Here is a 22,813-nt window from a genome sequence, read left to right as displayed (position 1 = left end):
TAACACTGAAAACTGCCTGGTGCTTTGTTAAAGAGACCTCCCCATAACACTGCCAGCTGGAGGAGCTGCTGCAGCTTCTCACGGCAGGACCTGGAGGAATGTGCCTGAGTGCCGGAGATCCTCATGTTCCACCCAGTCTTCCCAACTTGCTTTTTTTTTTTTTTTTTTTTTTAAGATGGAGTCTTGCTCTGTCACCCAGGCTGGAGTGCAGCAGCACAATCTCGATCTCGGCTCACTGCAACCTCTGCCTCAGCCTCCCGAGTAGCTGGGACTAAGGGCACACACCACCACGCCTGGCTAATTTCTTGTATTTTTAGAAGAGATGGGGTTTCACTGTGTGGTTGGTGAGGTGGATTGAGCAGGTTGGTCTCAATCTCCCAACCTCCTGATCCACCCGCCTCGGCCTCCCAAAGTGCTGGGATTACAGGCGTGAGCCACCGCGCCCAGCCTAGTCTTCCCAGGTTTCTGCCTGCCTGGCACATGGGAGAACTGCACATCCTAGTTACCTTGTGATGCGGGGAGCATGTGAGTTCCCCACCAAAGCATTTAATTCCTGATGCAAGACCCTCCCAGAGCTCTGCTTTCTGGCAGTGTGATTCTGTTAGTCTGGGTCCTTGAGTGACTGTCCTGAGCAGAGTTCCCCTGCTGGTTCACAAGGGACATTGGCTTTGGTGAGAAATCAGCCTTTGTTGCTTTAGGGCACCGAGGTTTGCTACATAACTTAGACGATCCATAATGTTTACCCACTTTTTACCCTGATGAACCTGCTGGGTCTTCAGCAGCACTCTTACTTTCCTCTCTCCATCAATCTCTTTCCCAGTGTATTTAGCACGTTCAAAGGCAACTACCATGTGTCTAGCACCTTCTATGAGGCAGGCACTGTGTGCTGAGGGCATAAAGGCTGGGCACCCCACCAGGAGCCTGGAGGTCCAGGACGGCATGGCAGATGCTGAGTGGCAGGCAGGCAGCAGGGAGGAAGGTGATCAGGAAGGGCTTTCCAGAAGGGTTGCTCGGCCAGACTTTAGGAAGAGGGGAGTTAGGCAGAGGAGAGGGGGCTGGGGGAATGGAATTCCAGGCTGTGGGCACACATGCAGAGGTACAGAAGCATGAGAAGAGCTGGACTGAGGCTGAGAAAAGGGGGAGAGGTAGAGGTGGCCTGGAGCCATGTTTGCCGTGACAGATCAAGTTTCCTTGGGCATCCTCTGTGAGGTCACATCCTCTGTGTGGACACAGTGAAGCAATGTCTTGCCTGTGCCCCAGTCGGGCAGCACAGCCAGTTGCATCCAGGAAGGTGCAGGGGGCTGGCGGGCTCCAGAAGGGAAGAGGAAGTCTGTAAGAGTCCCCGCCACATGTTCCCAAGTGGCTCTGAGGAGTCCTAGAAATAGAAGTGGCAATCCAAGGGTAGTGCAAGGACCAGAGGCGGAAGAGGACGGCCCTTGACAGCAGCTGTCAGAAAGAAAATCTCATGTGACTTCTACAAAGAGGCCGAAAGTATAGCGGGAAAGGCAGGGGCTAGCTCCATTGCCATGGAGGTTTGAGTTCAGATCTTACCACCTACTGTGGGTGAGCCTAGCACGTCACTCGACGTTCCTCATAGGGCCGGTTTGAAAGTAAAATGAGATGAAGCTCCTGGCACCTGGTCCACTCTGAAGAGATACTAATTTCTTTTTCCGCCCCTAAGGGGCCTGAGTCAGTTTCCCACAGCGGACTCACCTGCCCAGTGCCTTAAAGGGAAGCGGAAAGGGCTCGGGTGCTGGTGGGGTGCATATGGAAGAGACTGGGGGGCATTGCCAGGCAGTGTGTATTTGCTATGCTCAGTCACAAGGGCGAAGGGCTGAGCGACGAGGTCTCGGAGCCCGGCTTCTTGTCCCCTGCAGGGGTTAGCTCTGGCCAGGAGCTTTGGGTGTGGAAGGAGGGACGAACACTGCAGTCAGGCCTGCTGCTATGGCCTCAAGCAGTGGGACAAGCTGTGGGGCAGCATCCAGGCCACTGAAGGAAATCGGCGCCGGTGCCAGCGTCATCTCTCTTCGAGGAAAAGCAAGTGTTTCTCTCATTGTCTTCACTCTTCAAACCTCCTCCGCACCATTCCCTCCTACACTGTCAGCTAAGGACCTTGCCTTAAACTTCACTTAGATAAAAGAAGCAATCAGAAGGGAACTCCCTCATTTCCTCCGCCGCATCCACTGCCTGCCCTGTCTGTACTCACCTGCCTTCCCTCCCACGCGACAGCAGGAAGTGCCTCTTCTTGAGCCTCTTCTAGTGGCCATGGCCAACCCTCCCGCTTGTGCCCTGCAGCTCACCCTCACCTCTCCTGCACATTCATTCTTCCCGTTCTACTGCGTCCTGCCCACCCCACCAAACAAATGCACCTCTGCACTGCCCATCTTACCCTTGTCTCCCGATGCTCCCCATTCAATGAGCTGTCAAGTTACTGCCTCTTCCCTTCCCATTTGCCACCTAACCCACTCCAGTTGGACTCATTCCCCCTCTGCTGAAAATGCTCTTGTCCAGGTCACCAATGATTCCCTTTCTACGCCAGCTTCACTTTACCCCATTGGCATTCAACAGCAGATTCCCCCTTTGCTGAAGCATTGTCCTCTCCTGCTATCTGTGACCCTGTGCTCTCCCAGACACCTACCTCACTGCCACTTGCTCATTCTGCCTTCTTTGCTGCCCCCCTTCCTCTGCTGCATTTCTTTTTTCTTTTTTTATTGAGATGGAGTTGCACTCTTGTTGCCCAGGCTGGAGTGCAATGGCACAATCTCGGCTCACCACAACCTCCACCTCCCGGGTTCAAGCGATTCTCCTGCCTCAGACTCCCGAGTAGCTGGGATTACAGGCATGCGCCACCACACCAGGCTAATTTTTTTTTGTATTTTTAGTAGAGGTGGAGTTTCTCCATGTTGGTCAGGCTGGTCTCGAATTCTTGACCTCAGGTGCACCCGCCTAGGCCTCCCAAAGTGCTGGGATTACAGGTGTGAGCCACCGCACCCAGCCCCTCTGCTGCATTTCTAATGATCAGGACCTTCTCTTTTTTCCATCTCCACGCTCTTCCTGGGAATCTCTGTTTGAATACATCTATAATGTAACAGTTCCTAATAGGTTTTCAGGTATTATCTACCCCCAAATCTCCAAATTCGTACATCCAAGGGTCTACCTGGTATTTCCACTTAGATGTCTACTAGTCATGTCAGCCTTGCCAGGTCAAGCAGAATCCTTCATTTCCTGAACAACTCCTATCTTATTACAGTTTCGTTTTCAGAGTAATACTCATTTTGCTTTTTCATCTGTCCTCCCTGACTAGAAAGCTCCATTACCTGTTTTTTTTTCTGTTCAGTACTATAGGACAGTGCTTGCAGAGAGAAGCTTAATGTTTGTTGACTGACTAAATGACTGTCTTTAGTATATGTAATATGCCAAGGTTGCTAACTCCTGAGTAAAAGGAAATGTCATATACCGATGAACATAAATCAGGAGTTTCCAATCTTTTGGTTTCTCTAGGCCACATTGGAAGAATTGTCTTGGGCCACACATAAAATACACGAACATTAATGATAGCTGATGAACTAAAAAAAAATTGCAAAAAAATCTCATAATGTTTTAAGAAAGTTTACGAATTTGTGTTGGGCTGCATTCAAAGCCATCCTGAGCTGTGGGTTGGACAAGTTTGATATCAACATTTAGGTTAGATAGTCTTAAAAGACTGTTTCCTGAGTTAACATACATCTGGTCTGCATTTTTGGTTTCTATCTGGATGGAACGGGCTTGTTTTGACAGTGTTCATTGCCACTAGTTTCCATTCAGCCCCCATCAGGACATATGAAATAAAAAGAACCATATATGGATAAAGAGGACCTAAAAAACATAGCCTGCCTTTGCCTTGGGACCCTCTGAAAAGGGGCTCTTTTGTCCCCTGCTCACGGCCTACGAACTGGCTCCATGTCACAGCTATTATGGGGTGCTCCTGGCCATCCCCATTCTCCCTGCACTCAGGAGGAACTCATTCCTACCAGAGTGGCACAGTAGCCTTGGCCTTGACTTACCCGAGGCCAAGGGCCCAGCAAGAGAAGCTCAAGATGTAGCTATTCCTTGAAAACAGGGGAAGGGAAGAGACAGTAGGCTGGAAGGGCATAGCAAAGCTGAATAAAAGACATATGAATAACGGAAAGGGATGATAAACCTAAGAAGGGGTTGTAAAGTGTCCTGTCTAGAGCTGAGGGTAGGATTCCTTGCATTACCACTGAACACAGGGTACCCACTTGGAGAGATGTGATCCATCCCCAGGGGCATCTGGTATTAGAACAAGCCTGTTAAAAGTAAGTGTTGGCCCTAGGAGCTCTAGGATTTGTTTCAAGTTGTTACCTTTGAATAACTTCACCCTTGAACTTAAGCTGTGCTAGACTCACAATCTATCACCTGTATCCCCCACTCCCACCAACAGCACAAGCAAATTGGTCAGCTTTTCTCCCAGAGGAAGGGGGCTGTCAAGGGCAGAATGACTCAGGGCTTTGGTTGTGGAAGAAAGAGAACCTCTAGTCACCCTTGGTTGTAGCTTGCCAAGTTTCTAAGCAACTTCTTAGGCCCCACTCCCTGAAGTGGGGAAATCTGACTAGAGATAGAAAACAAGGAAGGTGGATTCTGCGAAGGCAATGGTTCTCATGGCAACAGGCGGTCCAATGGTGAGCTGGAAGACTCTCCACAAAACCTATGAGAATCCACACACAGGCTAAATGGAAATGCTGGGGGAAAAACCTCCCATTCTAAATGCAAGTGTGCTATGCCTTGGTGGGGAGGGAGAAGGTGGCTGGCTGTAAGGTCATCTCGTTGCTCTCTCTGTTGCCAGGCAGGGCTCTGTTAGCACAGACGAATCAAAATCCCTCCTGGGCAGCTGGAGTCCTGAATCAGAGATTTCAAAGAGGAGAGAAGGGATATGAACTGCAGCATCGAAACCTAAAAATGTATTTTATTTTGAAGTTGTGCTTTGGATTTTCCCCAATCCAACATCTGTTGAGTGACAGTCTTAGGTTCACACAAAGCATCTCCAAGCATACATACAATATTCCAGTTATCAACACTATTTTAAAGAATATACCATTTTACACAAATGTGACATACAAGTCAGACGCCACCACATTGCGATTCCCTGGAAGATCTGACTTCTCTTCCGCACGGGAAGTAGATCTGCACCAGCCCTTCCAGTGCTCTGCGCATTCTGGTGCTGGCATCACTGCTCCTCATCTCCTTGGGGAGAAGCCAGGGCGCCCTGAGGAGGTTGGTTGAGACCAGTGTTTCCAGTTTACAGGCTTCTGGCTACAAACTCCTCTATTTTCTAAATTGGGATGCTAGTAGCCCCACCCCACCTCTCTTCCCCAAAGACTGACCCTTCAGAGTCCACACCAGGAAAAGGATCCATGCCATGAGGGGCAGAGCAGGGCTCTTTGAAGCATCATGCTGGTTTCGGCAAGCATAGCTGAGGAAGGCTGGTCTCCCTAGGCCCTGGATGGCCAGCTCCTTTTGGCTTTTCGGTGTAAAAATCACAGTGTGCAACCTCAATTCCAGTTGTTTGCAGTGAGCTCTGCCGAGAAGGACTCTCCTCCTATCGGTTCCTAGTCCTCTCGACAGGACCATCTCACAGGTGTCAGGAGCACCAGAGATGGGGAAGACAGCTCTGCCCCCAGAGTTGGGTTTAGTAGGGGACCACTCACACACTGTTCAGTTCATGATGCAAATTAGCGCGGATGGACACTGATCAAGGGGATGGTGAACACGAGTTACATACAGGGTTGAAAGAGAAATAAGGCAGGAGCAACAGAACAGGCCCAAAGCGTTGCCATTAAGAAAGCTTTGCTTTTACTTTCTTAGAGGGGAGTGTGCTGGAGAGAGGGAGAAACGGCAAGTGTGGGTACCAGTTTTGATCAGTTGTACTGAAAGGAATGTAAAGTGAAAGATGGGGTTTCATTTTCAGCAAGGAAACAGATCCTTGGGTATGAAAGCCCCCTGTTGGCTCAGGACCTGTATAGGCCCAGGTGACAGGCAAGAACAGGTCAGGAAACAGCAACAAACACCAAGACTGTGGGTTGCCTCTTCCAGGCTGACTCACTTCACTGCCGTTCTTTAGTTCTCCCTTCTAGCACTTGGAAAGGTTTCTCTGGTGCTGCAGGTTAGCCTTCTCATTAGTGATTTCCCATAAAGCACCTCTTTTCCTTTGCACAGGATTAAAAAAAAAAAAAATCCTACCACTTTCCATAGATGTAACCACCAATTTCACATGTTCGTCCAAAAATAATCTCTTCTAGGTCAAAGATAAGAAAACTCAGATTTTCCTACCTGAATGGCAACCCACCATCTCTCCTGAACTACAGAAAATAATAAGGCCAAAATGTAAGTGCAGCTTTTAAACCAGAAAACACAGAGAAGAAGGATGAGTTTCAGCTTTAACTCAAGTTGCTGTCTGAGAACCATGAGCCTGGCTGTGGATGTCTCCGGTCCTGGTACTCCTGGGATAGCATGATGCTAGGGGGGCCAGGACCACGGACACCAGGTTTGGAGACTGGATTGGAGCAGACAAGGGTATATTTGTGCATTTTGGAAGGGAACCAGAAAAAAGGCCAGAGTAGAGCCAAAATATTCAGCATTCAAATTTTAACTTTCTTTAGATTCCGGCCTTGGGAAGACTTGAGAACCCGTGGGGTCAGAGTTCCCTTAATTGTCCTTGTTTGGATCAATGAAAACTGGTTTTAGGAGGCAGGGTCTCCCTTTAATCTAACTAAGGCTCTCTAAGCCCCTGTTGGTCCCTGAAGAGAGACCTTGTAAAATAACCAAACTAAGGGGTGTACTTAAAACAAGTTTTCATTTGGGAACAATTTCTGGATTAGCAAAGCTGAATTTAATTTTTTAATAGGATAATGAATTTTATGTTTTAAGTGCCAAAAACATTAGGAGGAAAAAGGACCCATTTCTTACCTTTTCCAAACCTGCCATAGACACAATAAAACTCTCTTAAGACTCTTTACCCTAAAACGAACCAGCTATAAAACTGTCTTATACAGGAAAATGTCTTAAATGGAAAATGGTCCATCAGAGACAAAGGTAGGAACCCGAGAAATGTCTATACATTCAGAAAAACTTTAAAAGCTCCTTAATAAGACTGGGGTGTACTTCTAGGGGATGGAGGAGAGCAAGAGCAAACACCAATGACCAATTCACATCAATGGAAAGAACATAGAGAGAAAGCCCCCAACCCGAAACAGGTTACGGGATTGTCCCATCCCGTGATATTTCATATGATGGAGAAATTTCAAAGGCTAGGTTCTCCGGCCCAGACAGAACGAAGTTTGTAACGGAAACAGAGACCCCTGGTGGCTACTGTGTGAACTGCCACAATAACTTACAAAGAGACTGGTCTATGACCAGGAGAGGCTACACAGGCCAGAGACTAGAAAAACGTGTGTGTGTGTGTATGTAAAATGTGTGTGTGTGTAAAATATGTGTGTGTGTGTAAAATGAAGACTAGACTACATATGATTCTCTATAATCAGTTCCCAAAACAAGATGCCACTGAAAGCTGGATGGCTGTAGCCAACCAACTGGTCAAGGCATCCCTGTGGGCTGAGGGGACTGAGACTTGAGCCCATGTCCTCGGGACTGCCTTACCAGATTTCACAGTGACCTGATAATGAAAACCTGTCTCTGGCTAACCTAAGAACGGTACAGACTGCAGCTGGCTGAATTACGACGACTGGGGGAAGCAGAGGGCAGTGGGAAGGGAGAGGCGATGCCAAGGGTTTCATTCTCAAGGTTTTGGGAGACGGGGAGGCTAATTCCTGCAAGAACAACTTAGAACCTAATTTTCAACTGAAGTCCCCAAGCTACTTAAATAGGAAGATTTTAATAACAGTCAGTCCCTATAATCCCTTTGTCTAGAACAATTAAATTATATCCCTCAGACAGTACAAGACTTGTCAGTGGACTGTGGGGAAGTTGATGAGTTGACACCAGGGCTAGTGGCATTTGTTTTGGGGAAGACAGTGGGCTTGGGCCGTGTGGCTGGTGGTTTAACCGGGGCAGCCATCTTGACAGACTTGACAGGCCGGAAGGCGCAGGCGATGTCCCCAGCAGTACTGGCGCTGCGCTGGAAGGCGGGCTCGGGGTCCTTGAGGAGCTGGGTGTGCATGGGGCTGGAAGGTTCCGACGTGGGGGCCACCACTGGGGAGGTTTTGAGGGGCTCCAAGGTGTCCAGAACCACGTCGGGGGTGTGCTTGACGCTGCTCTGCCGTTCTAGCTCCCGTAGCTCATTCAGGGCTGAGTTCATTGTTGCCTCAATATCCTGCAAAACAGGAAAAAGGAGGAGGTGAGGCAAATAAGGGGAGAATTCCCCAAGGAGCCGGTTTCAACAACACAGGCCAAGGCATGAAGAAACCGACCGTAAGATGTCCAGATTATTGTACTTGGCCCAAATCCTCCAACATATGAATGCTCAGAAAGTGGGGAAAGGGGGACAGAGGGATTTTCACTGTCATGAGATTTTTTTTTTTTTCCTTTAGAAAAAGTAGTTGATTGTTTTTTTAGAGACCCTGGATTTTAGAGACAGATATTGAAATACTTATTGATGAAGTGACATATAATCTAGCGGGGAGGAGAAACATGGACAAAGTAAGAAGGGCCAGGAGTTTGGTGATGAGTACATGGGGATTTGTTATCCAGTTCTCTCTGCTTTTGGGTAGGTTTGAAATTGTACATAATAAACACTTTTTAAAAAAGTGGTAGAGATTATGTATGATCTTTATTCTCTTGGACTTCAAGGCCAAAGGTGAAGAGGGTTAGTCCTTCCTCCTCAGGGGCTGAGGAAAATTTCAGGAGCCCAAGACACCTCCCCCCGCCCCTCCTCTCCAGCTCAGGGCAGCGTCCAATTTGAAACCATTTCCTTCCAGCCATCACCACAGGGGGGACCAAAGAGTGACCAGGAGGGGGAGCCAAAGCCCACGTAGGTGGATCAATTGCCTGCAAATCAATGGAACACTCTAGATCTTAGCCAACAGCAGTCCTAGCCCAGGGTCTCAAGGCAGAACCAAAGAACCTTTGTATGCAAGCCAGCTGCCTCCCAGCGAGACTTCCCAGCTCCCCGCTCCCTCCCCATAAACCTGTGTCTGGCACCCCCAAACTACCACAGGATTTCTTCCTGGGATTAGGTTCACATGGAAAGATTTCACACATTCCAAGTGAAGTCCTCTAGTTAAGGTTTCTTTGTCCTACAGAGCGATGCATGCTTTGTGTTCACAGTGATTCAGTTTCACACATCCCTGTGACATTCTCAAACCTTTAAAATGCTCAGGAAGAACTCCATCTCCCTCCTCAGTCGCACTCTACAGCTAGTCTGTCCCAGCTGTCTACCTTTCCTGACATTCCTATTAACACCTGGCCGAGGAGGGAGCTGGGAGGATACCCGTAGTGCAAGGCAGATTGCAGCCAAGAGCTTAAATAGAGGTACAGAATAGAAGGCTAGCAAAGCAAGACATCTCAGGCCCGTAGCTCAATACTGGGCTTGCCAGGTACATCTCTGTAAGCAGAGAACCACAAGTAAGCCATGCCCAGCCTCCATTACCCCCTGGAAGATGGGGTAAGGAGAATCTCAACTCAGGTGAGATAAGAAGGCAACAATGAGCCCTTAGTTCCTACCTGGTCTAATGAAAATTATATAGTTGGGAGAGACGTCTGAGTGAACTGCTTGGAGTGGCCCCGGTAGTCGGATTTTTAGAAGTGGGGTTGGATCTCTAATATTTCATGGAAAACAGAGAGTCATCAGTGTGGTGCTTACACAGAAGGAAGACCCTGCAACCAGGGAGCTCATCTCCACAGCCTCTGGAGGCTTGGGCTGCTGCAAATCCTTTTGGTTACCAGAGCTCTCTGCAGCCAGAGTATTTTTTTAGGTCTTTAAGACCAGGTGCAGGTTGTTAATTGATCATACCCACTCGGTACCAGAGACTAGCCTTAGGAATCGTGATGATGGTGATGGGCACAGCAATATAAAAAATGTGGCCAGGATTACACCTGAGCCTCAGGATTACACCTGAGCCTCAATAGTTGGGCAGTTTCACTAAAGTCTACCAAGGTCTTTAGACCCAAAACTTGGGCTATCAAAATACTCTTAACACTGGCTTTAAAAATTACGACAGCCTTCCTAATAGTCAGTGTATGGGCAAGAAGCTAGGCTTATTTTATTCTGTCTTTAGGTTCTTCCTGGGGAGAGAGGGACAGGCAGACTGCTTATTAAGCTGTCTTACCGGGTCCACAGGTCCAGAGTGGATATATACTCAGTATATGACATACAAAATAATCGTTCTGTTTCAAGTTCTGTCATAATTAGGCGGGTGGCACTAAGTGGTAGTGATGAATGTAGACTCATGCTGTCTGTCCAGGAGCCCACAGTTACCTGAGCAATGACCTCAGGGTCCATGGGCCGATGGTTATTGAAGCTTTTTGACCTTCCTGCTGTGGCAGTCTTCCGGATCTGTGGACTGTCCAGTCGATTCTTCAGGGATGAGTGGCGGCTGATGGAGTTGAGGCTCCCGTGCCCACTGATGGAACACTTATCTGGCCCTTCCTTGGGGAGACTCTGGCTCATGATGGGCTGGGAGGATGGGCGGCAGCTAGCCCCCACCCCTGGGGAGGAGGAGTCAGTCAGGGAACTGCTCAGCCCATGGCTGTCACTCCGAAAAGTTTTCCGGATGCTCCCAGATTCTGGACGCTTCCTTTGCCTTCAATCACAAACAGAAAGGGCAGTGTGATCAGGGAGCCCTGGCTCCAAGGAAGCTAGGACAAGTGGGAGGGGGCAGATGTTGGCCCCCAGGGACTTCGGAAGGAGAGGGACACGAACACATTCTGTCCTCAGCTTTGTCTTCTCTTGCATTCTCCATGTCTTCATTCCCTTGCCACCCCCAAGCTGGGCAAAGGAGAAACAGATACTTACTTGGTGGTCACGGGCTTTGTGTTGTCAAGATGTAAGTTGCTGTCAGAAAAAATGTCTGATTAAGCGAAAGTTTCTAATGGGAAAGAGATTCATGGAAAGGCCCCTTCTGTGACCTGCCATGAACAGAAACCTAAGGCCCCAGGTAGGAGAAGAAGTCTCACCATCACCAAAGAGGTCGGGAATTGTTGGTAAGAGGATAGTTAACTTTTCTAAATTTTAGCATGTCTCTTTTTCCAAAAAGTCTGTAACTGTTTTGGGCTCTGGCCAGAGGCTGTTGTTGCTTATTCTGTAGGCATGGAACAGAATAGTTTTCAAGAGGCAGCAATACTGCAGAGTTAGGGCCCAGTTTGTGCATTTTCTTAGTGTGGAAATACATGACTCTCAAGTCACCGAGCACTGGGCTGAACCCTGGATCTGGGCGAATTTGTTTCAGACCACTTAGGGCTCTCAAACAAAATGGCTTGGCAGAATCCTAGTGTTGCCTGCGGCTGGATAATTTCATTTTGTCTTGGAATCAGATCTGAAAAGGTCTAATCTAAGAGGCAATGAAACTTCTGATTTGGATGGCCGCTGAACAGCTCTGATCTTGAATCCAAGAGAGATGGGGGCCTAGGCAGGAGTTGAGGTGGAAGGAGGGAAGGGGTCAGACTCTGAAGATAAGGAGCTGGTCTGTGAGGTAGGGACAGTGCTCTAAGTCAGTCCTAGTACTGTTCACTGCTGAGGTCTTCCTCATCTTTCTGCCTGCAGCACCTGGCCCAGGACCTGGCATGTATCAGCCACTCCGTGAATCTGTCCACTTGGCAGTTTTAGGCTTGTGAGTCAGCCGTTCTCGAGTGGAAAAAGGATGTTCTCCGAGTCTTCTAAAGCCCTGCTGAAATGACCCCCCTCTCTGCAAGGATTTCCCTGGCACCACTAACTCCAGCTGCACTGGCACCACTGCAGCACTAACTCCAGTTGCAGGAAGAATGGACCCCTCCCTCCTCTGTACCTTCAGAGCACCTGATGCTACCTTTCAGTTACCTGTCCATAGGGTCTTTACCTTGCCAGACTGTGAGCTCTGAGATCAGAGACCTTGTCTTTTTTATCTCTGAATAACCACCAGCAGTGCTTGGCACAACAGTAGCTACTTAATAAATGTGTAGAATTAAATGGAAGTGCCACACCCTAATAGCTCTTTGCTGTTTTCCTTTTTCCGCTTGAGGATGGCTGACTCACAGGCTAAAACTGCTGAGAAGGCAGATTTATGGGGTGGCTGTGGTGTGCCATGTCCCGGGCCAGGCCCTGGGGATGTAAAGAAAAGGAAGATACAGTTCCTGGGTTCAAGGAGCTCAATCTGTTGGGGAATCTGAGTGCAGCGTGAGTACCAAAAGGTACTCAAAGTGCCTTTGGAATACAGCATAAGGGCACCTCACTCAGCCTGGGGAACTCAGGGATGTCAAAAGGGCTTTCCCAAAGAGCTAAGTCTTTGGGCTGAGTCTTGAAGGGAGAGGAGGAGGTGACCAGGTGAGGAGACATCAGGTGTGAGGGCCCAGGGGTGAGAGAGAACCTGGGCACTCAGGAAACTGAAGGAACTTCGGAGGAGGAGTGGTGTGGGGGACAGGAGGTAAGACTGAAAGGCCAACTCACTTCTAAGGGCCAGACATGCCCGGGGGCCGCCGCTCACCCACCCACCAGGTGATGAGGCTTGTCCTCCAAGAACCCCATCCCAAGACTCCTGACGCCAGCAAGCAAGGAGTTCAAGGGAATCACCTTAACTTTCTACCAGATACTCTTCTTTTCTTTCTTTTTTTGTTTACCATTTCAGTTATTACTCTCTACAATTTCTATGCACAAATGGTATCAAATATATGATGGCTTAAAAATATGTACTTAACTAATTATCTAACTCTTCCTCCACCAACCCCGCCTTGGTTTCTGGGTTAAGTATAGGATTACGGCCTTTTGATTGTAGGGTTATAATTAACATAGAATTGTAAATAAGAAAAAAAATGTGATTAGCCCACAGTTCCTTGATATTGGCTTGCCCTCCCAGCAGGGCAGTGTGCTGAAGAAACAGAAACTCCTCAATTTTTTTTTAACTGGTCTGAATTAAATTATAACTACACTCAGTAAGTGATCTGAATAAATGACTTTACTAACTTGAGGGTGAAAGAGATGGAAAAGAGCCACGTGCCCCAACCACTCCCCCTGCTACCGTCTGGGTGGAAAAAAGCCAAGAGATCTGGGAAACCTGGTATAGTTTAAAAACAACAAGCATCCTTTATTCTCCTTCCAGTCTCAGTGTCCAGAGGCTATGGTTAACAGGTTTTCAAAGTGCAAATCATTTCATTCCTCAAAAGCCAGAGGGGAATAAAAACTGTACATCATCTCCAATCCATATTCATCAGGAGCGCCCTGGGGCTTGTCATCCTGCTGGCACGGGGCCAGGTTTCAGGGTCTGGCGGAAAGAGGTCTGTAGGCTTTGGGACTTGGTGTCTGGCCCCTTGAGATGAGATTAGTTCTCCAATAACCCGAATGCCTCTTGGGGAGGCGGCAGCACGCAGGCGTAGAATCCCTCTAGACAGCCAGATCGGGCGTGGGTGGAGTTAAAACCCCAGGATGTTGCTAACAGCCACAATGAAAGCTGGGGGTCAGAGGTAAGAGCCTGCTGAGCAGGAGTGGGGATCTGCAAAGGGACTAAGGGGGTAGAATAGTACACAGGGCCAAAGCAATAGGAACAAAATGGAAAATTATTTCTCCCGGTGTGAAAGGGCGGAAGAAAAGGGAGCTAGGTAGGGGTTAGCCAATGAATGAAGAGCTCAGGACAAAGCTTTCTTTAGGGACATTGTGGCCTCCTTTCCTCCACAGGAGTGAATGCAGGACAGGGGGAGGAACAGACACATGATATCTCAATAAACCCACCTGGTGTAACATCAGCCTAGTAGAAGCCACACACAGACTTTGAATCTTTGCACGAACACGGGTCAAGGAAGACAGACATCAAAGACTATTATTTGAGTATGGATTGGAAAAAAGAAGGCACCTCTGAGAAACAGTACAAAACCAGGTTGCATAAAGTGACCAAAGCTTTGGTCAAAGTTTTAGCTGTAAGACTGCCACAAAGGTCTGGGTGGATAGACACTGCGGGAACACACAGTAAAGCACCCTTCCACAGCACGAGGGCAGCTAGCTGGAGACGTGGGCCTGCCCCGAGGCTTGTAGCAGCATCCTCAGCCCTGTCCGCCTTGCAGCAGCAGTGACCACATGCAAACTGTTAGGCTGGGGGAGCTGGGAGCCCTACGTGCAGCACAGGAATGGAGATGGGGTGTTAGGCCAGAGGGTGAGGCTGGGTGTTGCAAGTCATTCAGGGGAGCAGAAAATGAAAAGCAGAGCTTACTTGTTGATGTTTGCAAGATAAATATCGGCTACATGACCCCCACTGGGACAGCTGGCCCCCGCTCTGGCTGTCACCTTTTCTTCAGGTGGCTCAGAAATGACCTCAATCTCAGACTTGGGGCTGGACCTCTCCACGACACCGTCCTCGCTGGGGGAGAAGGGGCAGGCAGGCAGGGAGGAGGGAAAACAACAACAACACAAAAAGCAGTGTTAAATCGGCAAGATGGCCCCCCGACACACACACGCGACCCCACACAGCTCTGAGGCAGCAGCGACACCTGGCTGGGCTAGTTCTGTGAGCAGAGGCAAGGAAACCTAAGGGCCTTTGAAGGGTCGTTTAAATAAAAATAAATAATCCGCTGAGTTCTGCGGGCTCCTCAGCTCCTCAGGAAAGCGTGGCTAGGGGACACCTGGATTCGAGGCATCTGCCTTCTACCCCATGCTGCTTCCTGGGGAGGCCGTGCTGGGGCGGCCTCCTGGAGAAGGAGGCGGCAAGTCCAGGTTGTGGTTTATCGGCTGAGGTCCTGAGCACTGCCGGGTAAGGACAGTCAACTGTGTGGTGGCTCTGGAGATGGCGGCGTCGTGGCAGGACACCGCCACACACTGTCGTAGCGCCTCTAGGCCCGCTCAGAGCATCCAAGCTGGTCCCAGGTCTCTCCACTGCTCTCCTGGCCCCTCTGGCTACTGATGACAAAGAAAGCCCCTTCTCCCCCACAATTCATCTTCTCTTGATCCTGTAGTGAAGTCATAATGCTAAATTTGGGAGGGTCCTGTCCACGCACAGATTGCCACCAGGTTTGCGATGCTATCAACAGAGGGAGGATTTCCCTGCAGAACGAGCCGGGAAGAGGCTGGGAGGGTGCAGACTCACTCAGGATATCAACCTTTAAAAAATAATATTAAGGGAAGGACTAAAAACACTGACAGCATCGTATCCAAGGGAGGGGAGCTGGGGACAGAGGCAGGGCAAAGGGACAGGGGGTAGGCTTGGGTGGGCCCACGGGACAACTGCTTCAAAGTGTGAGAATCAACCAACAGCCTATCAGATGAGATCTCTCTGGGACCAGTTCAGGTTTCCTTTGTTCCTTGACATCCTTTTCCCTCCTTCCCCCATCTTACCCCAAATCAACCTCATCTTGGTTAAATGAACTAGGTCACTTCCATAAGACTGCTTAAGCCGGATTTCTCCTAGAAAACTAGTCATTTTAGTTTGCAAGTGGAAGAGTGGCTCAACAGGTTGGGGTGAGCATAGTTGTCAAAAAAAAAAAAAAAAAAAAAGGGAGGCAAAAATGTTTTCCCAGCCTGATCTTTCGAGAAAAGAAATATAGGTGGTCAAATAAAAACCCCTTGTTATCACTCATCAGGTATAAATATGGATGAGTGCTGGCTGGCTGGCAGGTTTCTAAAATGACTGGATTAGGGGGTGATTTGCAGGGGGCACAGATAGTGGAGAGATTTAAAAAAATTCTCCACTGAGTGCAGGGAGTGGGGTGGGGGGGCTCTTCAAGGAACTGTGTGAGCCTCAGGACTGCACCGGACCCCCCAGGGCTTGGCCTCCCTCACAGTCCTATGGCTCCAGAAATGAAGTCTCACTCTCATAGAGCAGCTGGGGACCACCCGCAAAGATGCCATGGGCCCAACGTACGTGTCTTGGACCACGATGTACTGATGGGGGATGAGTCCGTCGATGCCATTGTGCCGGCCTTCCCACCAGTCGTCGGAAGCCCGCTGGTAAAGCAGCAGGGATGCTCCCTTCTTAAAGGACAGCTCTCGGGCTGTCCGGCCCACGTAGTCAAACTTGGCAATGGCCTCGATGGGCTCACATTCTGAGAAGGGTGGAAAAGAAGTAAACACACGTTCTTGGGACCTGCAGACTCAGGAAACTGGATGGAAAAGCTGAATTAGCTGAACTTACAGTGGTGGGAAGATAACTTAGAAAACGAAGCCATGGATGATCTATAAAGCAAGAAATTCCCATGCAGACTGTACCATTATCCTGAAAGCACTGGTATCATCTTTTACCTGCCTTTGCTCACACTGTTCCCTCTACCAGGAATCTTCTTCTCTCTTACCTGCCTGATGAAACACATCAAAACACAACTCAACATCCCCTGCTTTTTCTTTTTTTTTGAGACACAGTCTTACTCTGTCACTCAGGCTGGAGTGCAGTGGCTTGATCTTGGCTCACCGCAACCTCTGCCTCCCGGGTTTAAGTGATTCTCCTGCCTCAGCCTCCCGAGTAGCTGGGACTACAGACGTGTGCCACCACGCCCAGCTAATTTTTTGTATTATTAATAGAGATGGGTTTCACCATGTTAGCCAGGATGGCCTCGGTCTCCTGACCTCGTGATCTGCCCGCCTCAGCCTCCCAAAGTGCTGGGATTACAGGCGTGAGCCACCGTGCCCGGCCGCATCCCCTGCTTTCCACAGTAACTTCTTTTAAAGCTCTTTATGCTTTTGACGTCTATCATCAAACTTGCCATACTATATTTTTAAGCATTATTTCTTTTCTGATTATATAATAATTCCAATAATTGTAGAAAATGTATCATACTGTATTCTAAATATTTTATGTTATCCATTCCCCCAGTAAGTAGAATGTGAACTTGTTGTCTCTATAAAGAGAAAATAACTTGCTCAATCAACTTTCCAAGGAGCAAAATATATGGAAATATATTTTGTGACCAATCTATGAAAAAAATACACATGAAAGTAACCTGAAAAAGTAAAAGGGGTTTACAAATGCAATGTATCTTCATTTTTGTATGGGCTTCTGTCTCCTCATCTGTAACATGGAGATAATGATAGTGTCTTTTTCATGAAGTTGTTATGAAGGTCAATGAATTACAATTTGTAAAAGTGCTTAGAACAGTGTCCGGCCCACAGTAAGTGGTACGTGTGCATGACTTATTGTAATCATTATCTTCATCTGTGCTAGGCTGCGGTAGAGATCAAAGAGCAAAGAGAAGGCTCCCAGAAAGCTGGAACCTGAGATGAAAGTCAGCTATTCTGGGAAGTAGAGAGAAAGGCTGCTTAAAAATAAGACCATGCCTAGACGGCCCTAGCTGGTGGGTCTGCTCCTGAACAGGAGGGGTTGGAGATTTCACTATAGGAGGCTGGTCAGAGAAGGCCTGTCTAAATATACCCATCTCAGTTCTCTATAGCCTCAGGAACGTTACTCGACCTCCCTGACCTGCATTTTCTCAGCTGTAAAATAGCAGCCATATCAATTTCACTAGGGATTAAGGGATAACATACAGAAAGCCTCTAGCAGAGCTGGCCACGAGGTAGGCTCTAACCCACTACTAATTTTCCTAGTTCACCTACTCCCCTCCTCGAATGTAGCAAATGATCATATGGATCCTTACGACATCAGGATCTAAATAAGCAGTCCTATTTTATTTTCTCCTTTAAAAGCTGGCCAAGAATTGCAGAATTCCCAGCAAGGCAGGAACAGGGAAAGCTCCACAGACTGTGCCATTTCATTCTTGTGCCCAGAAAATTCTGAGGCCCCTTGTCAGCTGCTGAGACTTCCAGAGCCCATGTGATCCAGAAATGGAGGTGTGGAGCTGTTGGAAGCAGGGGAAATGTGCTGGCTGGACAGACCCTCACAAAGCATGGGCACTGCTGAGAGGCCTGAGGATGACAGCTGAGCATTCCTCCCCTTGATGCACGCCCACCAGGCTGCTCGGCACTCGCATGTCTGTACTTTGGAAAGGGTCAGTTTTTCCAGTCGGTAGGCGTGAAAGCATGTGGTTTCTACATCCTCATTCCCACTCTCTCTGGCTTGCTTCTATTGGGTTCAGGGCACTCAGCTCTGCTATTTCGCACCCCAGGCTTACTGTTTCTTTTTTTTTTTTTTTTTGAAACAGGGTCTCACTGTCTCACCCAGGCTGGAATACTGTAGCACAATCATAGCCTGTTGCAGCCTTGAACTCCTGGGCTTAAGGGATCTTCCTACATCAGCCTCCCAAGTAGCTGGCACTACAGGGATGCTGCACACCACCATGCCAGACTATTTTTTTTTTTTTTTTTAAGAGACAGGGTCTGGCTATGTTGCCCAGGCTGGTCTTGAATTCTTGAACTCAAGTGATCCTCCCTCCTGGGCCTTCCAGTGCTGGGATTACAGGCGTGAGCCACCACACCCAATTGTTTACTGTTTTTCAAATGAAATTTCCTTCACTTTGTTCTCCTGCTGTCTGGCAGGAGTCTAGGCTATAAGGGACCAACATCATGCTGCACTCAGGCCAGACAAGGAGCTGGGAGGTGGGGCAAGAAGGCTGAAGGGCTATGGAAGGCCTAGTTCTTCACCTCTGGTTTAATACAGAGCAATTCTATTTGAGAAGGTGGGCTCTCTCTCCAAGGAAGAAAGAGAATGAAATTGAGACAGGGAGCTCACTGCCTGTCCTCAGGGGACCACTGGGCATACAGGTTCATTAGATGCACAGGATATATAATCACTTCCTTCTGCTTCACCCCTGGCGTCCCCACTGACCAGGAAGCAGGGCCTCGTACCGTCATCACTCGTGTGGTGCTCTGCAGTCACATCCTGGGTTGAGTCTTCAACCGAGGTAGTCTCTCCATGAGGGCTATCACTGCAACAGAAGCAAGAGGGACCGGGACATTAACATTTGCTTATAAAATTCTCCTCTTCCCCTTCATACAGCCTCCCTGGCGCAAGGGCACTGAATCCATCTTACTCGCTCTATATTCTAAGTACACACAATAGACAAATGCTTATAATGAAATACAAAGCTCTAGAGTTTTTCCAGTCTAGCTCCTGCTACAAAAACCACTTGAGACTACTTGGAACTTAGAATATCTCAAGACAAAGGGAAGCCCTTTCGAAGGTATAAGCTAAATTCTTTAGAAAATAGAGAACAACTCAACTCCTCAAGGGCTGATTCTCTACGTGAATTCATTCCTGGTTTTCAAGGGGGACGCAGGGTGGAAGGGAAACACTGGGCTTCGGCATCAGATAAAACTGGATCCGAAAACCAGCTCTGATACTTGGTAGCTGTGTGATCCTGGGCAAGTTACTTAATCCCCTTAAGCCTCAGCTGCTTCATCTATAAACTGAAGATAATGATCTATATCCTCAGCTGTGTGAGGACTTAATAAAGTAATTTAGTAACAAGTTTGGCACAGAGCGGGTGCTTAATAAATAGTACTTGCTTCCCTTCTTTCTCATTTTGGTTGGTGCCTCTAGGTTGCTTTGTAGTTTAGACTGTGAACTGGTGAAAAAGTGGAAGGCGAGTCATAGGAGTGGGTGGGAAACAAAAGTAGGGGAGGAAGAATCTGCTGTGGGCTAGAGGGCAGGAGTTTGCTATGGACTAGAGGGCAGGGGATAGAAGCTGGGTCAAGTTCTTGAAATAATTCATGAAATTTAAAATCATTCAGGGTAGGTCAGGCACAGTGGCTCACGCTTGTAATCCCACCACTTTGGGAGGATCATTTGAGTCTAGGAGTTTGGGACCAGTCTGGGCAACTTAGTGAGATCCTGTCTCTACAAAAAAAGAAAAAAAAAAAAAGTCAGTGTGCATGCTGTGGTTCTAGCTACTCTGGAGCTGAGGTGGGAGGATTACTTGAGTCTGGGAGGTCGAGGCTGCAGTGAGCCATGATCGTGCCACTGCACTCTGGCCTGGGTGACAGAGCAAGATCTTGTCTTTAAAAAAAAAAAAAAACCATCCAGTGTAAGGAATCGAGAAAGGATAGGCAGGTTACTAGGAAAGTCATTTCTATTCCTGATCTCCTGGCTCGCGGGCTTCAGAATTCATGAGGATGGGCACCAGGAAGTTCTTACTTCCTGAAAAGTACAGAAACTGTTCATTTCTAAAGTTTTTCCTCTGGTAGTAGGCAGTAACAGGTGAGGCTTTCCAGGCAGTTGTGTGAAAGCACCATCACCCATTCAGCCCGGCAGCCTGGCCGCACAGTTTCCACCTTGGAACCCTCCAGCCTCATTCCCCATGAGATGGATCCTACACTCCTGGGAAGTTCCTCACAGACTGGGTGACCAGTTCAGAACTCGTCCTGTGTAGAGCAAGTCACTTCTAAGGAGGCTTCCCAGGCTCCAGAGAACATTCTAGAATATAAATGGAGATTCCTCTTTGTCAAAAAATGTAGGCACAATTTCTCACTGTTTTCTAGGGCTAAAAACCATCTGATGAATCTGATGAATTTTGTGATGTTCTGGAAACCCGTGAGGTGCTAGGGGTGGCGGGGGAGAGGTTCAAAGGCAAACTTTCCCTCAGGGCTTCAAGTTTATTTACATGGCCAGCCAGTAAGGCAATAGTTCTAAACTTCAGGGAGCCATGGAAGGCTTGTTAAAAAACACTGCCCCACCCTCAGAGTTTCTGTGTCCCTGGGTCTTCGTGGAGCCAAATAATGTGCATTTCTAACCAGTCCTTTGTGACACAGACGCTGTTGGTCCAGGGACCTCACTTGGAAAACCACTGCTTTATGAGAAAGGCAAGAGGATGCTTTCTGAGGTCTCTTCTAGCCCTAAAATCCTATGCTTCTCTTGAAACACACCTCATCCCCAGCCTTTGCCCTTGTGCACCCACCCAGGCCCAAAAATACCTGAGGTCTCAGGAGCAGCCCACCATGCCACCCAACAGGTAGTCCTAGAAAACTGGGTTCCAGTTTCAGGACCGGAAAGCGTGGTGAAATGGATTTGTCTCTCCTCTCCACAGCTGTGGGGAGGCCATGTGGCCTGGTGCTCTCCTTTCCGTGGCTGTTTGGGTCTCCTGACCATTCTCCATTCTCTTCTCAGTGCTCTATCTCCCCTTCTACCACCCTCACTCACCTCCTTCACCGCCTTAGCTCCCAGGGCTGGCACTTCTCTCACTTCCCAAAGAAGGGAGAGGACAGGCCATGAGCCTTCCAGGTGGGTGTGAATCCAGTGGTTTCACAGGTCCCTCTCAACCCAAGGTCGCCGACTCTTGTTCCTCAGGTGCTTCTGGCCTCCCACCCAGTCTGTGGTAGTAATGTTCCCTGACTAATCTTGTGGTTTTTCCAGAGGCTGCTAATAAATGTTGAGTGCACAAGAAACAGGTGGGTAGGTTGGGAGAATAACTTGGAGGAAACTAGAGGAAGGCACCCGCCTGTCTATGCCCGTGAGCCACACCCCTCCAGGACTCTGTCCCACTGGGCTGGGACTCAGGGGCCAGGGCTGTAGGGGTCTCTGTGCCCTGGGCACTGGAACACAGCCTGCAGTGGTTTGATGTTTGAGAAGTGAGGGCGGAGGTTCTGCCTGATTTTAGAAGGAAGGAAATGCTATTCTACAGCTTTCCACCACTCATGCAAGGGGAAAAACCAAAGCTCTAAGTCACATGCACAAGGACAGCTCCCTGGAGCTCATCATCCAGTAGGCTGAGACCTAAAGTGACCAACAACCTCCCCAGTCACCACCAACCATCTGTCGGTGACAAAAAGCTTTCTCTCCCAGCTGGCCAGCATAGGTTCCTCCAGCTTGGACCCAGACACTGAAATCTGCAGTACAGCAGAGAGGGATGAACCCAGGGATGTCACTGATATTACTATGTTCACATAACACAAATGCCACGTTCTTCACTCTTTGGGCAAGAGGATGTTCTGTGGGGGTCAGGGAGAAGTGTGGCCCAATTGGCCTCTCATTAAGTAAACAACCTCCCCTGTCCTCCCCTACCTCAGTCGATAGCAATGGGGCTGGCCGAATTGGTTCCAGATGTTGAATTCAGACGGAATCCGATTTGGGCTGGCTTGTGCTTTCAGCTCAGGCTGAAACACTATTTAGGGGAAGAAGGGAGGGGGAGGAGGAGGGGGGAGGTAGGGACATTAGGGATTAAAAGAGAGAGGCAGTTGTCTTTGTGTTTAGTAAAAAAAATGACACTGTAAATGGTACCATGGCAGGTGGCATGGGGTAACGGACTGTATCCTGTACTAAGAGATGAGATTGGGGTTAAATTCCCATCACTAGAGTGGCCTAAAATACTGTCACTGGGCTTTCTGGGTTGCAGCGACTTCATCCATAAAATGGAAATAGTGATTTGTTCTTTGTCTAACAGAGGGGTCTAGCAAAGATATATCCCAGGGATTCCTTTTAGATCTCTGTTCCGAAGCTAGGTCATGGAAAACCTGGCCCCACAGAATGGAATGCTGCTTCAGGGGAGGACCATCCCTAACCTGCCAAAAACAAGGCTGATCCTTCTTTCTCTTCACAAATTTCTAAAATCATTCTGAAGTGCCAGCTTACAAAACTCAGTCAGGAATATATGCCTTTTATCTAAACTCTTCCCAATAAGAAGGCAATTCCCTGGGACCCAGGATGGTTTTTCTCACAATACAGAGCAGAGTAGAAGCCCGAGAGACACTGTTGATTAATAAAGATGCAACTTTATAAAAAGTCCTTTCTTAGAGATTAGTATCACAATTAATGTTGTCAGTATCTTTCAAAATAGTCCCTTGCCACTCAGAACTCATCAAAAAGGGAGG

The 22,813-nt window shown here is 48.4% G+C and overlaps 1 protein-coding gene across 3 annotated transcripts in view; it reads right to left on the bottom strand.

Annotated features, from left to right (window-relative positions):
• Window positions 1–4,943: 4,943 nt before the first annotated feature.
• SRGAP2 (SLIT-ROBO Rho GTPase activating protein 2) overlaps window positions 4,944–22,813 on the bottom strand; it is a 254,817-nt gene continuing 236,947 nt past the window's right edge. For 2 of the 3 annotated variants that reach the window (XM_012001022.1, XM_012001028.1), the window contains exons 18-22: window positions 18,857–18,936; window positions 15,987–16,167; window positions 14,343–14,489; window positions 10,430–10,754; window positions 4,944–8,326 (exon numbers count right to left, since the gene is read on the bottom strand). In XM_012001022.1, coding sequence (XP_011856412.1) covers window positions 7,943–8,326; window positions 10,430–10,754; window positions 14,343–14,489; window positions 15,987–16,167; window positions 18,857–18,936 — 1,117 coding nt within the window. In that variant the 3' untranslated portion in view covers window positions 4,944–7,942. Of the gene's footprint in view, window positions 8,327–10,429; window positions 10,755–10,966; window positions 11,006–14,342; window positions 14,490–15,986; window positions 16,168–18,856; window positions 18,937–22,813 lie in introns of all 3 variants that reach the window. The other variant, XM_012001018.1, reaches the window with a different exon arrangement.

The sequence above is a fragment of the Mandrillus leucophaeus genome, unplaced genomic scaffold (genome assembly GCF_000951045.1).
Source record: "Mandrillus leucophaeus isolate KB7577 unplaced genomic scaffold, Mleu.le_1.0 Scaffold1174, whole genome shotgun sequence".
NCBI classification, from domain to species: domain Eukaryota; kingdom Metazoa; phylum Chordata; class Mammalia; order Primates; family Cercopithecidae; genus Mandrillus; species Mandrillus leucophaeus.
This window is presented reverse-complemented; position numbering and strand designations above follow the sequence as displayed.